Source organism: Bufo gargarizans, chromosome 1, assembly GCF_014858855.1.
Source record: "Bufo gargarizans isolate SCDJY-AF-19 chromosome 1, ASM1485885v1, whole genome shotgun sequence".
NCBI classification, from domain to species: domain Eukaryota; kingdom Metazoa; phylum Chordata; class Amphibia; order Anura; family Bufonidae; genus Bufo; species Bufo gargarizans.
In genome coordinates this window covers 574,807,049-574,825,122 of record NC_058080.1, presented here as the reverse complement: position 1 = coordinate 574,825,122, position 18,074 = coordinate 574,807,049, and the positions used below count along the sequence as shown (strand labels likewise).

General features: G+C 42.4%; 1 protein-coding gene across 3 annotated transcripts in view; it reads left to right on the top strand.

Moving 5' to 3' along the window:
* LRRC43 (leucine rich repeat containing 43) overlaps positions 1-10,223 on the top strand; it is a 42,288-nt gene extending 32,065 nt beyond the window's left edge. For 2 of the 3 annotated variants that reach the window (XM_044290470.1, XM_044290462.1), the window contains 6 exons: positions 418-493; positions 2,081-2,217; positions 3,143-3,250; positions 3,934-4,131; positions 4,860-4,950; positions 8,658-10,223. In XM_044290470.1, coding sequence (XP_044146405.1) covers positions 418-493; positions 2,081-2,217; positions 3,143-3,250; positions 3,934-4,131; positions 4,860-4,950; positions 8,658-8,761 — 714 coding nt within the window. In that variant the 3' untranslated portion in view covers positions 8,762-10,223. Of the gene's footprint in view, positions 1-417; positions 494-2,080; positions 2,218-3,107; positions 3,251-3,933; positions 4,132-4,859; positions 4,951-8,657 lie in introns of those variants that run through there. The other variant, XM_044290478.1, reaches the window with a different exon arrangement.
* The last annotated feature ends 7,851 nt before the right edge of the window (positions 10,224-18,074 follow it).

Genomic DNA, 18,074 nt, shown 5'->3' with positions numbered 1-18,074 from the left:
ACATAGAGAATGCTATCAATCACTGACATCACCTATCCATAGGTCATCAACATCTGATCAGTAGGGGTCTGACTCCCGTAACCCCTGTCGATCAGCTATTTGAGAATGCCCTTACTCTCCTGTGAGCGTCATGGCCTTCTTGCTGCTTACCTGGGTGTCGGACCCCCACTGATCAAATGCTGATGATTTATTCAGAGCATAGGTCATCAGTTACAAACAGTCGGACAACCCCTTTAAAAATGACTCTGCATCCTGAAGAAAATATGACTAATAGTTCATTTTAAAGTGAATTAATGATAAATTGAAGTTAAGAAAAAATTGCATTGTTGATTATAATCAATTTTTTCTTGTTCTCACTAAAAGTTCAGACTTGGTATAATCCAATAGGTGTGTACATTTCATTGTATTTTATTTCAGTCATATACGTGCGATCAGCCAGAACAGAGCACCGAAGGACACGAGGAACAACTCTACCCACTAAACCTTCATACTGGTAAATTAGTCTATGCTGTTGAAAATGTAAAAATAGCAATGCTAGAGTTGAACCTCTTATATTACATATATAAAGAGCTTTGCTGATGGGAAAACATGATATGAAATATACAGCGCTAAACAAAAAGTTAAACAAATTTTAAAAGGCTGTTGTCAGCAAAATTTTGTGTGTGTGTTTTATGGATTTTAAAATCCACAGAAACCTCCTTAGGCTGTGGATTTAATGTAATGTTGCCACAGTTTAATTTTATGATATTAGAACAGTATACCAGTCAGGCAAGCAGTTGAGACATCACTATTCTCTGCCAAGTCAGCGGCAAGTAGATTTCTTTCTGGTGACTGTTGTGAAATCACAACTATGTTTCTGTTAGGTGATCTGTTGAGAAATCATGAGTATATTTTAGCTTCTATGACATCACAACTAATCTCTGTTTGTTTGTTTCTATTTATAATTAACTTCTTTCACATATTCATGACTCGTGACTGTCTTATTTTTTATACTGACAATTGTTGAGATATTTGGACATCCTCTGACCAAAAATCACTGAAAATAATGCAAACATTATATGTGGACTAAGCCTTCACCTGATATGATAAAATCTGAGACTCTTAGCCAATATATTTTGATCAAAACACATTTGTGCCCGCCTACCCACGCCAAGGTGTTCTTAGTCAGGCAGGTCCTACTCTAAGCCTACCTATGCCACTGCACATATAGTGTGTTGCTCCTAGTTACCTCTGTGTGCATCAAGCAACCAATGATAGGAGTATCACGCACAGCTAAATGTACCATCTAATAAAAGTCGCATGTGGGATAGGTGGGGCAAAAAGTGCACAAGAATGCTACCCCCCAGATAATAGGAGCTCATTCACACTTAAAGGTGCCACTCCTTCAAGCACATAAATTTATTAAAAATCACAGAAAATGATACAAAACATCTCTGAAGAGTAGAATTCTTGTGCACTTTTTCTCACATGCGACTTTGATTAGGTGGTACATATAGGTGCGTGTGCTGCTTCTCTTATTGGTTGCTTGGTGCACACAGAGGTAACTAGGAGCAGCACACTATATGTGCAGGGTCTGCTCTCCTGAATGTAGATGCCGAACGGCATAGGTAGGTTTAGCATAGGACCTGCGTGACTGAGACCACCTTGGCGTGGGTAGGTGGGCACAGATTTGTTTTGATCAAAATATATTAGCTGAAAGTCTCAGATTTTAACATATCCGAGTGAGGGCTTAGTCCATATATAATGTTTGCATCTATTGTGCATATTTAGTTATCATATCGTGCAGGATGTTTCTGTGATTTTTGACATCCTCAGACCACTCAACAAGTGGATAGCACCTATTACATTTCTTAGAAAAGGAAAGGGTAATTTTATCTACAGAGTTTCTCATACACTTATACATATTTAAATATCGTCCAACCTGTTCCCACAGTGATGTATCACTGAGCTTTCTTGAAGGACGCTATATGCAATCTAACTGTCTGTTATTTTCTTATCTTGCAGGTGCACATGGGTACATTACAATAAATTGTTGTTTTATATTTACTTATATGTGTTTTAATTCATCATTCTGTCCCAGGTCTTTTCAAATCTGATGGATCCTTTTGGAATGAAAATATAGAGTACGATTATGTGAAGGAACACACATCTACAGATTTATTGGCTTTAAAGTCTTTTCTTCTCTCTGGAATGAAGGTGATTGTCAGAGAGGAAAAGGTAATGTGTGCAGCCCTTTACCATACAAAGTATACATGCTTAATATGAGTACAGGATAATGTAATCATAAACTTACTATGGATAGAATACACTCCTGCTGTATATTAGTACATGTAATGCTGGTTTAAGTAATTTGGACTGGCATGTGGCAATTTAGTTGCCCATGATCATCCACATTTGGGTGAAGGTGCTGTCACATGTTCAGATTTTTTGATGCAGCTTTTGAAGCCAAAACCAGCACCAAAGCCTGGTCCCCGCAACCTGGGAAATGTGGCATGCCATCTAAATGCATGTCACTGCTGATGACTAATCAATGAGGATGAGCGGTCATATGCTGTTCCTGCACACATCACTGCTGAGGCCATTGACTGGAAGCAGTTATGTCCATGTAGGCAGCAAGTCACATTTGCAGTCCAGTGGTGACTGGAAGCAGTGGGGATGGGAACCCCGTTGATGGAACCAGGAACCTCCTAAACGTTGAGTGTTTTGGGTTTTATTTTTCATTTTTATAACAATTTTTTTTTGCCAGGCTCAGTTAACCCTTTTAAACCACATAATAAATAACAGAAAAGTATTAATTAACAATTATCTGGGCAGGTTTACCAATTATGTAGATTAAATAAACTTAGATAAGCTGTCTAGATATGCACCAGATTTATCACAGGCTGGATGTGGTGCAAGGATAGACTCTTTTGTCTACCTTTATACCTACTATTGATTGGCTTATTTGGAGACAGAATTTTACTCTAGAATTGTAGTGCAATTATGGTCCAAAATGATACGTATTAATCCGTTCCGCTTTCTCGTAAGCCATACCCCATTTTCATACTAGGCGTAGATCATTTCTCTAAACCTAGATGCGCCAAATTACATCATTTTACTTCTGCAAGATTTGTATTCATGCAGAAATCCATGATTCCATTAGATCCTCTCATGGCCCAAAGATCCAGAGGAGAATGCTGCTGTATCAAAACTTGACAAAAAAGTTGGTGGGAAGGACAAGGAAAAGGACAAGGCCAGAAGTAGCTCAAGGGTAAGTTTGTTTTAAGTCTTGACTAACTAAATGATAATCGTTAAAGAGGTCATGCAGTGGTGTAATACTGGTATCTTATCCTCAGGAAAGGTTATTGATATAAAATTGGCGTGGGTGTGACTCCTGACACCCCCGCTGATCAGGTGTTTGAAGGGGTAGCAGCGCTTCAGAGAGATGCTTCCTCTTAAAAATTACCTGTGCGCCATCTTCTCCTTTTCAGCGGTAGTGCAGTGTAATTGCCACTGCTCATACCATTCACTACAATACAAAAAGGCCCTTTTAACAGGGACTGATAGAGTGGACAATGACAGGGAACGAACATTCATAAGAACATTCAATCCCGATCTTTTCCCACTTGTTAGCTGCATTTATATGCAGCAATCATACGGAGATTGTACAAGATAGACGACCCTTACTACAGTCGTCGTCGTCGTCCCCATGTCATATAATTGTCAGCAGCACATCCCTGTTTGCACAGAGTAATGTGTTACCAATAAAATGTTTTGTGCCAGGTTACAACCAAGAATTTGTTCTTTTGTTGGCTGATTGTTGTTACATTTATAGGGCAATTATCAGAAACAATAATTCGTCCAAATGCCCGATAATTGTCCCATCAATTATTGGCTTTGTATAAGGCCAGTTTTCTTGAAAATTACTTTATAACTTCATTTCTATTGTCCCAGGGAAGTAAAACTGATGGAAAGAGTAAGAAGAAAAAAGAAAATCTAATTGAACTTTGTCATGATCCCCCAATTGTGAAGACTCTTGGATCTGCCGTAATGCCTTTAAACAATCTTGTATCGGGGGTGATGCAAACATTTTCTGTTTGTAACTTGGAGCCATTTTACAGCAGCATAGAGCAACAGCATGAAAATGAAAAGGTGATGCAATCCCATTATTAGAGTATTCCTACTACAATAGTTCACTTACCATTGACTGTGTAAATCAAAATACATTTGTCAAGGACTATCTGGTTATAACGCTATATGATGCATTATAATGATTTTTGACTAATATCATACAGAGCACAATTCAGCACAAAATCTCACCTGGCTGTGACGCTCGTCTTTGCGATTTCACATGCCATCAGTTCGCCCTACCCTGCCAGGTACTTATATGGTAATGTCAGGACTGGTAAATGGTCCTCTTTAAGTACATTTTAGGATCATTGGTATTAGAATTCCCCAAATGTTTGAAGGGTCACCAAGCTTTCAAATAACATGTCATAGTGACATATCAAAGGTTCTGACTGGAATTATGGGGTCTGAGACCTGCACTGATCACTAGAATGAGAGAAGAGCTCACATACCATACACTCACTTCTTGCTGGGGGACAGAATCAAGATGGGCCCATAGACTTTCTTTGTCCTGCAGTGAGACGAGAGAGTGCACTATGTTCTTGTGATCGGTGGGGATCTCAGCACTCAGACCTCCACCAATCAAAACCTTTCATATGTAGCTATTACATATAAAAAGTTTCCGGAAGGCTCAGTGACCCTTAAAACACACAAAGTGTCAGTGTGGTTTTCATATATTTCTCTTTACATTCGCAATTCTTCTTGCATCTGTAACCATAAGAATTATGATTCCAACCACATTTTTATTTTAGTGTCCTCAAAACAGCAACAAAACCAAGGAGCGCAAGCTGAAAAGTGGTAGGGAAAATGTAGAAGCTCCTAAGACCTTTCGATCTTCATCTGGTAATCTCTGACTCATATTTGATTTTCTGCTGTATTAACAAAATATCATATTCGTTTAGATTAGAAAACTGCTTATAGTACACTTTCTGTTAGACTTAAAAGGTCATCTAATAGGTATTCAGAGTTTCTATACTCAGAGTTTGGTTGTTGAATTAGTGTATCTTAAAGGAGTTTTGCAGTGCTATGATATTGATTACCTATTCTCTGGATAGATTATCAATATCACATCATGGTAGTCCGACTCCTGGGACACCCACTGGTCAGCTGTTTAAAAAGATTGCCGCACTTGTATTTTACTAGTATTGACATTTTGGGATGCGGCAATGCTAATAATCTTTTTTTTATTGCTTATTTCTATTTTGCAATACGGGGAAAGGGGGGTGATTATAATTTTTTTTTAGATTTTCAAAAACTTGGCATCCCTGCAGCAAAGACCAGATCCTTGTATAGCGCCTAAAGGGTGAAAAGAGGGGGACCACCAGGATAACACCCTTAGGACTATCCCAAAGCCAAACTGTTTAGTTGGTACAGTGGTTCCACATGGATTCCACTGCCCCCCCCCCCCCCCGAGTGGGTCTACCTGAAGTATTTCTAGAATTGGCTCATCAGCGTGAATGCCAGCAGCAAATACTGTCAAATTTGCACAACATGTAAGCCCAGCATAACGCTCTAAGAACTACTGTAGCACCAGTTTCATACCAACGTATCAAGGTGGCATTTCTGATCTCATATCTGTCTGGTGAAGCTCCAGTCTGGGCTAAGCCATTATGGGAGAGGAGTGATCCGGTCACTAATAATCTGCAAGAGTTCCTGGACACATTTCACAATGGCTCACAAAGAATCCATGCAAACTTTTACCGTGGCCTCCTCTCTACTGCAACGTCACAGCAACTACTCTATTGGCCAATACACCATCCAGTTCTGAAAACTGGCCTCGGAGCTGGCCTGGCATAATGAAGCACTAGTGGTAGTCTTTTGGGAAGGCTTGTCAGAGCGAATCAAGGATGAACTGAATGGTCGAGACATACTATACACTCTAGAGACCTTTATATCCCTTCCCACCCAAATTGACTTTCGGTCCTGGGTGCATGCCAATGAGGCAGCCCGTGAGTGAAGCCCACCTTGACAGGCACATATGTTTCAAAAACTGGTGTTCTCCTACTTCTGCCTCAACTTCTACACCAGATCCCATGCACGTAGACACAGTCAGGGTGACAGAAAAGGAGTGTCTGCGCAAGCATTCCAACAACCTATGTTTGTACTGTATTTTGGAGGAACACTATGTCCGCACATTAACCCGCAAGGCGGGAAGATCTGTCCTCATCTAGATGGAATTTACCTGTGATACTTTCCTTCGGTGGTACTCACGCATCAGGCTGTGGTGATCCCATAATGCAGTGGTGGCGAACCTATGGCACAGGTGCCAAAGGCGGCACTCAGAGCCCTCTCTGTGGGCACTCGCACCCTGGAAAAAGTCTATGGTGTACCAATATGCCTTAGAATTTTCCTGCCATTCATCAGCGCAGGGCGCACTATGAACAGCACAGGCAGCACATTGGGTGTAGGCAGGATATTATAGCTAAATGATAAATTACATTGAAGATATACTATATTGGTATTCATTGCCATTGCAGTATTGGCACTTGGCGATAAATAAGTGGGTGGTAGGGTTGCAGTTTGGGCACTCGGTCTCTAAAAGGTTCGCCATCACTGCCATAATGAATACCTGTTTAGTGCCCTGAGAAGCCCCTGCCCTTGTGATGAATTCTATTGATGAGAGGGCTCTCACAGAGTCCATTCACTTTGTCGCTGTGCCCATGGACTTACAAGTGGGGGCACTCCACACAAAAAAGATCTTTTTGTTTGTTCTACCTGCATCTACCAACTCTCTCCTGTTAGGATTACCCTGGCTCTGCCTGGACAGCCTTGTCCTGGAACTCAGGGCAGATTCTTTGTTTGAGTTCTAGATGTTACATCCAATGCCTAGAATATCCTCTTCATGTTCCACCAACAGAATCTGCAAGGGTTACCTGTTTATACCAGCTATATCAAAATCTTTTATAACACGGAGGCTGAGACATTACCTCCACATCAGCCTTATGATTGGTCTATAGACCTGTTGCCAGGGATACTCTATTAAGGCAAGGCATTCCATTATGCATTCCGTCATAATAGAAGTCTATGGCCAGCATAACAGATCCATCCGGTTTCCCTTATGCTGGTCATAGACTTCTATTATGACGGAATGCAGGAGTCCTCTCCTGCATAACGGAAACCGGGCGGATCCGTTATGCAGGCCATAGACTTCTATTATGAACGGAATGCATAACAGAATGCCTCTAAAGGCATTTTGTTATTCATTCAGTCCTTGAATTGCGTTATGGTCCATGGTAACGGAATCCACAACACAATAACACAATTCACCATATACCTGAACCCGAACTCGAACTTTAAAAACTGAAGTTCGCTCATCCCTATTAACCATTATTAGTGAAGGTCGAATGGTAAGGCTTCTGTGTGCTGAAAATTTGCTTGGCCGTGTTTTTCTGTGGTCGGTCAAAACTACATGAATGGTATGATGGACCCAATTCGGCCAAATTTATTTGCCAGCCGAGTATTACAATGTGTATGGACAGCTTTAGTTTTAACCTACTTCTATGAAAAAGGGAGTTGAAAAAGGTTAGGACTGGCCAAAACGCGTCCTGTACTTTCTTGATAAAGTAATACAATAAAGAAACTCTAAAGATGAGAATAGCAGATGCTGGGACTTCTATAACACGGATATTGGACTTGTTCCTTCCTGCTGCAGCGCTATACAGGATCGAGTGCTGGGCAATCTCTACACGTATAGAATAATTCTAGTTTGTTCCTGACAATTATTTCAACAGAAATAGTGTACATTTAATTGAACATATACTTACACTGATATATGTGCATTTGGCGTACTGTATATCAGCATAGGAGCATACCTAGGATACCTCACTTAGATGTTTTATCTTCTAATGTCAGTGTGCATACTGTATTTGCACCCTTGTACAATACATTCTGTAAATATATATGAATACTTTCTCATCTCAAAGTAAAGATTAAATGTAAGTAAGTAAAGAGTAAAGTATTGTAAGTAAAGAAGTTGTAATTTTAATGGCACCACTTAATTTACCAATAGTTTTATCGTAAATCGGGGGGGGGGGGGGTAAATTTGAAAAAAAAAAAATGCTATTGCATTTTTATGTTTGTCTTATTTTTACACCATTCATTGTGTATTAAAAATGACTTGCTGGGTCAGTATGATAATGGTAATACCAAATTTATGTAGATTATTTTTTTTGTGGGGCAAACTGTAGTTTTTATTGGTACCATTTTGAGTTTTTGATAACTTTTTATTTAGTTTTGGGGGGGAGTGAAGTGACAAAAAAAATCTAATCCAGTTTTTTTTTCTATTCTACGCAGTTCACATAAATATTTTAGTAGATCAAACATTTTTGGACACAGTGATGCCAATTATGTTTAATTTTTTGTTTATTTTTATGTGTAAAAATTGGGAAATGGTGGTTTGAATTTTTTATATTTTTTATATATTTGTAAAAACATTTAAGTCTACTTAGGGGACCTTAACATGTAATCCTCTGATTTATAGTATGCTATTATTGTTATCCTGTGCTTTATTGTTGTTTCACTTCATCCCATTTCCTTTGTGTGTTAAACAGGAAAAGAAAAACAAAAAGATACAGAAGTGAAACCAGCAGAAGCGGGGCCCCCTCCCCCAGTAGCACTAACTGTAGAGATGGAAGTCCAGCTTGTGTGCGTCTAACAACAAATGGTTAATTACTGTGACACAGTGCCTATGTTAATGTGTTTGAAATGTAATGTGCACAAATGCCAACGATTTTGTACCATTTCAATTTACTACTGCAAAAAACAAAACAAAACTGTTGCTTTTCCTTTATCACCAAGCCATTTATAGTGCCATATTGTATTCATTGCTTTATAAGTGTCACTATTTTTTCAGTGCACAAATTGTACATCTCTTTTTGCCAATTCAGTGCCTGCCATTTAATTTCTTAAAATAAATACCTAAATTAATTAATACATAACAAAATGTAACAGTTCCAAGATGCAACTGTCATGGCTAAGACAGGTAACAAATGTCACATTATACAGACCACCATGATGCATAATAATATATTGCTATGTGTGCTGTAAAGATTTGTGATGGGGTTGGAGCTATAATGACATCATCCTGTGAAACGATGATCACTGAATACAAGAAGACAGGATACAAGATGTGCATGCTGACGCCTGAATGACTTCATCTAATCTCACATACACTGCTGAGAAACAGTGTCTGAGTCATCAGAACCCTCACCGAATGAACTCCAGAACTAAAACTGTAATGGACATTGGGACTGTATTACTAAACTTCTGGACAAGAGCTGACAATACTTATGAACCACTGACACCAAGTCAAGGGCACTAATTAATTAGACACAATAAGTTTTGCCCCAAAATATCGGTAGAACATGCCATCACTTTAGGATCTGTGGGGGTCCGACTACCAGGACTTCCACTGATCCTAAAGGTGCCCATACAAATGTAATAACTGCTAGCTGAACGCTTGTTCAGCTAATAGTCATCTCTCGACTCTCCCATAGACATACATGTTTGGTTTGGCTGCGTGTGTATTTGTTTTTAAGGGGGAAATGGAGAAAGCTCCTGCCAGACATCTCTGGAGCTGCTTGTTTCCCAGGAGAACAAAAAGATTGTGCACTGAAATTCAACATACCCAATCCTCTTCACCCATGACATTATCTGTTGGGGAGAGTCGCAAGTATCTCAAATCAGATTGTTGGATGGTCCTGCTGAAGACAGTGGGTTTGTCCAACAATACTATGTATATGGGAAACTTAAGAGTAAACGGAAGCAACACTGATTTTGTGCTGCATCCTATTCACTGCTGTCCACGGAAATGGAGCTGTAGGGGACATATATACCAATGTTTTTGCTGCTTCATTCTCAGAATTAGTAAAGGTCCAGGCAACCTTCACATCACAAAGTGACATATCCTAACACATAAAACAAATCTAAGTAGCTACATTTAACCCCTTCTTGACATCCACTGTACATAGATGGCACCCAATCAGGAGCTAAGCGGATGCTATAGCTAGTTGGGTGACTGCCATGTTACATAGCAGACTCCTGCCAACAGCATCAGTGTCCAAGTTCAGGGCCAACAAAAAGAATCTCTCTGATAAATTTTATGTTGGATATATGGGGTAATAAAGGCTCTATGAAATACTATCCACTATTTTCCATGACCATGAATGTCTAAGGAAATTATAGACATTGCTAGTGGACGAGGTCTGAGATTTCGCATGCTTGAGGAATACATTTAAGCATGCCCCCCAAAGATTACAGAGTAACCCCATATAGACAGCTTCTCAAAAAACTACGGGCTTTCAAAAAAATTAAATTAAACAAATGATTGTTGAATGCAGGAGGCTTTTGAGCTGCAGATTCATAAGAAATAATGAAATAATTGTTATCTAATAGTTCTAAAACTAATGAACAACCATGAGTAGCCAGAGTGTAATAAATCCAAGGGGGCCTACAAAAGATTGAAAAGGGTGTACTGACTGTCTAGTTGACCTAATTTCCTAACTTTTCTCCAAGCTTGTACAGTGGACCACAAGATTGGGAAGTCTTGAATGGATGAGGGAAAAGATTCAGCGGGAGATGCAACATTGCCTCCAATGAAATATGGGTAACAACTGCCTCTCCATGTCCACATTAGCAAAATGAGAGAATCTGCAAATCCAATCAAGGACATATCTGAGATTCATAGCAGTGTTGTCTAGTATTAATACCAAAATACATTTCAAGAATGTTTTCTGAAGCAACTGGACATCAGTTTTATGTAACAAAATAGGCAACGTTTGAAGTAGATAGAGAAGTTTAGGAAACGCAACCAGTTTAAGAAGATGGCATTTACCTGGGAATAAAACTGTGAAATGCTGTCAGGGTTGAACAATGGAGATAAGAGCTACTCATGTAGGTTTAATATTCAATTTATATACTGTACGTAGCAAGGAGGTAATAGCAGGTAAAATTATTCCTAAATAAGTGACCCCAATGTTTCCTGGCTGTACAAAAATCCTGAAAATACCCCAAAATCCTCAATAACCAACCAACACTATGCCCGGGATTGCCTGCTCTGGGTTGGAGATAATCATCCGTGGCCAATAGTTTAGTTTCAGGGTCAGTACAGCACATAGCAAGGGGTCTAATGCAATGTTAGATAATATCGAGGAAAGAGGGCATCCCTGCCTAGCACCCATATGTACTGGAAAAAAGGAGCAACAGATATTATTTTCCCAGATCAATGATTTTGGTTGGAAGTACATTATTTGGACAGCACCGTAGAAATATTTGCCAAAGTTGCGTAGAGTTAATATTCTATTAAGATGGAAACAAAACACTCGCCTTATCTGCATTGAAGCCAACTAATATACTCCTGATGTATTTTTGAGAGCAAAAATGCGATATAGCACAGATTGCCATCCGTATATTAAATGTAATAGATTTATTTCCCTTGAAGAAAACCTATTTGAAATGGGCAAATGATACCAGGAAAAATAAGTTTCAGTCTACTGGCCAATATCTTATCTACGATAAGATCCTAATAGGGAATGGTCTTTTCCTGGTTTTTGGAGAACTGTAATACACATATTATTAAACCCGTCTGTGATACTTTTTGAGGAAACAATATGGGGCCTTGGAAAGTTTCAGGGTTTTCATAGTTTGGAGCACCTCTTCTAAACGTATGAGGGAATTTAAGACAGCCCTCTGATCCTCGGATAACTCTGGCAACTGAGCCCGAAGCAAAAAGGCAGAGTTCTCGTCTGTACAATTAGAGGGTTTATCATAGAGAGATGCAAAAAAAGTTCTAAACTCTTCACTAATGTGTTTAGGATGCATCACCAGAGAACCAGAGGAGGCTCTTGGATTGTCAACTCTAGTAAATGCATGAAATGGTTTGGTAAGAGAAGCCAAAAACCTATATAGTTTATTCCCCCAGCGATAATATTTGTGTTTTTGATAATCTAAATTCATGAGCCAGCACATCTGCAGACACCTTAGCATTTAGATATATTCAACAGGTTTCTGGGATATTGAGCAATTTAAACTCCCTATAAGCCCAAGTGAGAGTTTTCTGAACTCTAAAGGTAGATTCCATTACCGTTTTCATTTGTGGGATATGTAGGAAATTAGTTGGCCACATAAAACAGTTTTAAAAGCAGACCAGAAAGGATTAATGTTGTCGAGGTAGGCAGCATTATCTAGTTTATAGGATTCCCAAAACCCCTTTAGAATATATTTCAATTATGCAGAGCAAAAAGGATAAGAGGAAAATCGCCATCTCCTAGAATGCGGAATCGGAGTAGGCAAGATCGTTTTAATAACTACTGGGGCATGATCCGAGATATAAATGTCTACAATTTTGGAAGAGGAAAAGAAGTAAGGACAATGATAACAGCCAATAATCTATCTTAGCCTGGGAGTTGTGTACATGAGAGTTGGGCGTGTAATAACTGACCAAATGCTGAGTGCATCATGGATTAAAAAGATCCAGATGATCCACAAGGGACTGTATAGGATTATGTGTAATGGGAGGTGGGGGAGACTGAGTACCCGACCTATCCAAAATCAGATCCTGAACGACACTGAAGTTCCCATCCACCACATCCCAGCTAGAGATAACCTCCAAGATGGAAGAAAAATAAGAGCGATTAGATGTATTGGGTGTATATATATTCACTATACAATGAACAGTTCCCTTAATACTCACTTTTAATTATGAGCAGGGCCGTTTCTTGGGGCGGGCGGACCGGGCAGCCGCCCGGGGCGCTGTCAGAAGGGGGGCGCCAGCAGTGCACAGCAGGAGATGAGCGCTGCGCTTCCATTGTGGAAGCCCTCACTCATCTCCAAAATCATCTCATCTGTATCGCCGTCCTCGGGACGGCGATACAAACGTCTGTAATGCGGCAGGGCAGGGAGAGGTGTGTCCCCTCCCTGTTCCTCTGATAGGCTGCCAGCACTAGGCCGACAGCCTATCAGAGGGCGGTGCAGGCGGCGTGATGATGTCATCGCGCCGCCTGAGCCAGCGAGGGACACAGGCCGGAAGAGGCTGCATCGCATCCTGGAGGAGGTAAGTATAAGTTTATTATTTTTTTTATATGTAAAAATGACAATCCTGGCACATAAGGGGGGCTGCTGGGCTGGCACAGACATAAAGGTGGCTGCTGGGCTGGCACAGACATAAGGGGGTCTGCTGGCACATAAGGGGGGCTTCTGGCACAGACAGGGGGGCTGCTGGCACAGACATAAGGGGGGCTACTGGGTTGGCACAGACATAAGGGGGGCTGCTGGCACAGACATAAGGGGGGCTTCTGGCACAGACAGGGGGGCTGCTGGCACAGACATAAGGAGGGCTGCTGGGCTGGCACATAAGGGGGGTTACTGGCACATAAGGGGGGCTACTGGCACATGATAGGGGGCTACTGGCACTTGATAGGGGGCTAATGGCACTTGATAGGGGGGCTACTGGCACATGATGGGGGGCTACTGGCAAATGATAGGGGGCACTCAGGCTACTGGCACATGATGGTGAGGGGCTCTTATGACTGGTACATGATTGGGGGCATCTATTGGGGCACTTTATTGGGTGGCACTATAGGGACATCTACAGAGGCTAAAAAGAAGGGGTATTTTATATGGGGGCTCTGTATAGGGGCATTTTATACTGGTACACATTATGGTGGGTACTATGGGGAAGGGGGAGAGGAGCACTATGGGGTCATCTACGGGGGCACTGAGAAGGGGTATTTTATATTGGCACATTATGGGAACATTAGCTCAACTGGGGGCATTACAAGGGGGTATGTTTTGCACATTATAGGGAGAATTATTACTACTGGGGGGAATTATGGTGGGCTTTATTACTCCCCCATGGTATGACCCCCTAGGAGCAGCACCAGCCTCTCTCTGCTCTGCTATCCCTCTGCCCCTTAATCCTTATTATGAAATCTTTCTCATTAGGATAAAACACATCAGCTGCGCCGAGCCCCCGGCCAAAGTGTGGAAGTGGTGTCCGAGATCCCCAAGGGCCAAGCCAAGTAACTGTAAGTTTTCATGTGAAATATGTTTATGTTATACACACATAGCCTACACTGTGCCACACAATATACAGTATACATCTACACTGTGCCTCACAATATACAGTATACCTCTACACTGTGCCCCACAATACACAGTATACCGCTACACTGTGCCCCACAATATACAGTATACCTCTGTGTAGGGGTTAGGCTCCATTCACACGTCCGCAAAATGGGTCCGCACCCGTTCCGCAATTTTGTGGAACGGGAGCGGACCAATTCATTCTCTATGGGGATTAAATAGATGCGGACAGCACACAGTGTGCTGTCTGCATCCGCAATTGCGGAGCGCGGCCCCGATCTTTGGGTCCGCAGCTCCGCAAAAGATAGAACATGTCCTATTCTTGTCTGCAGCTGCGGACAAGAATAGGCATTTCTATAGGGGTGACGAACATGTGAATGGAGCCTTATACTGTTTATTGTACGGCATGGCGCAGAGGTTGTATTGTCCGGCGTCTGGGGGGGGGGGGGGGAGTTTTATTGACACTCGCCCTGAGATAAATTTTCCCTAGAAACTGCACTGCTTGGATTGAGCGCATAGGGGTATATTCCACCTGATACCCTGCGTACAAATTATGCCGGGCCTGGGCAGCGGCCCACAAATATTTCAGCCCCTGAATGGCTGTCCTGGAGGAATCCCACTCCTCTTTCAACTGAGAACCAGAGCACAGTCCCAGTACATCTGGTTAGCTTAGGGTCTCCTGGCTGGGGATCATCTATAACTTGTTTCACCCACTCTTCCAAGGCTGATTTATATTCCCAGGCCATCTGGGCATAGGTAGTGGTACCTCTGGATTCAAACATCCCGCTCTGGCGGTATTAGCTCTGTGCGGCGGAGTGGAAGTTCCAGCCGCCTCCGCCGCACCAGTATGTGTCCATCGTGGAGCAGGCTTGGGCCTATCAGTGGTATCGGGACACACCGGGAGCAGTGCAGGGGCAGTTCGGACCGGGCCTGGGCCTCAGGGAGCGCGTCTGCTCCTACCTGATGTCGCGGGTGGGCATCGGGTTCCTCCGTGATAGGTGACGTCATCAGGGCCGTCTCCGAAGCTGAAGATGCTGTCGGTGATGCAAGTACGTTCAGGGCCTGGGCAGCTTGCCTGGTGTTGCTATCCGCAGGAGCAGGCTTGACGCCGGCGGCCATCATGGGGGACGTCTTGTCTTCGGCGCTGGCAGCGGTATGGTCTGCTGAGTCGGTAGCTGCGGAGGGATCCACTGCCTCCGGGAGCGCTGCAAAGATGGAAGGACCACTTCTCTTCACCAGTTAAGAGACTTGAATCTCTGGCAGATGGTCTTCATAAACAGGCTCTCCTCCGATAACCATTTGGTTCCATTTTGGTGAAGGGAGTGCCATCTTCCTTGGCTCCTCTGTCGGGTGCGTTCAGGAAGCGAGGGTGGGGGCCAGAGGGAGGAATCTGCACTCCCTTGGCTCACAATGCAAAGTTCTTGGTGGGCTGGCTTTAGAGTTCCCGCTTCTAGGGGGCGTATTCGGCATTTTCGCGCTCTTGAGAGGGCGTTCTTGACTTTTCCCGCTTCTGAAAGGCATGAAGAAGCGGCGCCATTTTGTGAATATTGCGAATTAACCCTTTCAGTGCTGGGGCGCACATTTTAGCGCTTTCTGGCACAACAACAAAGCAATAAAGTCAATTTTTAGGGTTTTGGCACAATCCTCAGATCTTGCAGAGCTATGAATCATGCAATTTGATCCTGTTGGCACACAATTGGATCCGGTTCTGTTAGCACACAATTCAATCAATCCTGTTGTAGCAGGGATAGGCACACAATGTGGTTCGTATCCTGTTCGTGATACCAAAAATGCAATAGAGCAAGGACCATGGTGCGGTTACACAGACGCCAAATTATGCAGTGGGTCAGGATATGGGTATAATTGCAGCGTGCGCAGGGTACTAACACAGGGCCCTTTAAGGTGTTGTAACTCACGTACCAGGTTAGGAATGCCAGAGTGGTGTAATGTCTCTGTATGGTAGTAGTAATTGTGTCAACAGTGTCTCCTACCTGGGTACGGCTGGACTACTGGATCCTGGCTCACTTGCAATAAAATGAGTGTGGTGCTAGTAGGAGTAATAGAGGATATCGCAGGAGAAATTGAGATCCAGACCTTTGGTAAAGTTCAAACTTGTCTTTACTAGTTGTAGCTTTCATCCAAGCAAGGTACAGCATTAGTCTTTGGTCCCAGCAGGTATTGGCAATGTGTGGCAGGAATATATCTTCTGCTCTATCATGTACCTGGAGCTTTTGCAGGAAAAGGACGTCTGCTTGTTAGCTCGATAATGTTGCAGGAATCTGGCTTCTGCACTCTATCTTCTGCTGTGTGAGGACTGACTAGCTTTGAGGAGGAATATGGCTTCTCCTTGGTCTCTGGTCTGTACTCACAGTTAGCTTCACAGGGTATGGTTCTTCCTGGAACTGGAGTTGTCTGCCTGCTTCTTCCAGCTGAAGCTGCAATGCTCAGGCTGGGAATGATGATCAATGTCTCAGCCGAAACAAGATCCTGGCTTTGGATCCCTATATCTGGGAGCTCCTACACGCACAGCCTTCCCCTAGATGGGGTGGCTGGCACACTAATGTAACTTCCTTCCCTCCCCATGAGGCAGGATATGGGAGCAACCCACTTCTGCTCACAGAGGGGGGAGCTAAACTGGAATGTGCTATTCCAGACTAGAAACACTAAACTGGCTTAAGTCCCTGCAAGAACATTGCTGCCACCTGCTGGTGAACATGAAGAATGACAACAATATACATGTAACAGGGCTTTCAATGCACATTTGTGAGAATATTACAGTTGGATGCGAAACCTTGTTAATCGTCATGATTTTCCTGTATAAATCGTTGGTTGTTACGATAAAAAATGTCAGTTAAATATATCGTATAGGAGACACACACAGTGATATTTGAGAAGTGAAATGAAGTTTATTGGATTTACAGAAAGTGTGCTATAATTGTTTAAACAAAATTAGGCAGGTGCATAAATTTGGGCCATGCTGTCATTTTATTGATTCCAAAACCTTTAGAACTAATTATTGGAACTCAAATTGGCTTGGTAAGCTCAGAGACCCCTGACCTTCATACACAGGTGAATCCAATTACGAGAAAGAGTATTTAAGGGGGTCAATTGTAAGTTTCCCTCCTCTTTTAATTTTCTCTGAAGAGTAGCAACATGGGGGTCTCAAAACAACTCTCAAATGACCTGAAGACAAAGATTGCTCACCATCATGGTTTAGGGGAAGGACACAGAAAGCTGTCTCAGAGATTTCAGCTGTCTGTTTCCACAGTTAGGAACATATTGAGGAAATGGAAGACCACAGGCTCAGTTCAAGTTAAGGCTCGAAGTGGCAGACCAAGCAAAATCTCAGATAGACAGAAGCGACGAATGGTGAGAACAGTCAGAGTCAACCCACAGACCAGCACCAAAGACCTACAACATCATCTTGCTGCAGATAGTCACTGTGCATCGTTCAACCATTCGGCGCATTATACACAAGGAGATGCTGTATGCGAGAGTGATGCAGAGGACAAAAAGTGCCGCTTGAGGTGGGCTAAAGCACATTTGGACAAGCCAGCTTCATTTTGGAATAAGGTGCTGTGGATTGATGAAACTAAAATTTAGTTATTTGGCCATAACAAGGGGCGTTATGCATGAAGGAAAAAGAACACAGCATTCCAAGAAAAACACCTGCTACCTACAGTAAAATATGGTGGTGGTTCCATCATGCTGTGGGGCTGTGTGGCCAGTGCAGGGACTGGGAATCTTCTCAAAGTTGAGGGACGCATGGATTCCACTCAGTATCAGCAGATTCTGGAGACCAATGTCCAGGAATCAGTGACAAAGCTGAAGCTACACCGGGCTGGATCTTTCAACAAGACAACGACCCTAAACACTGCTCAAAATGC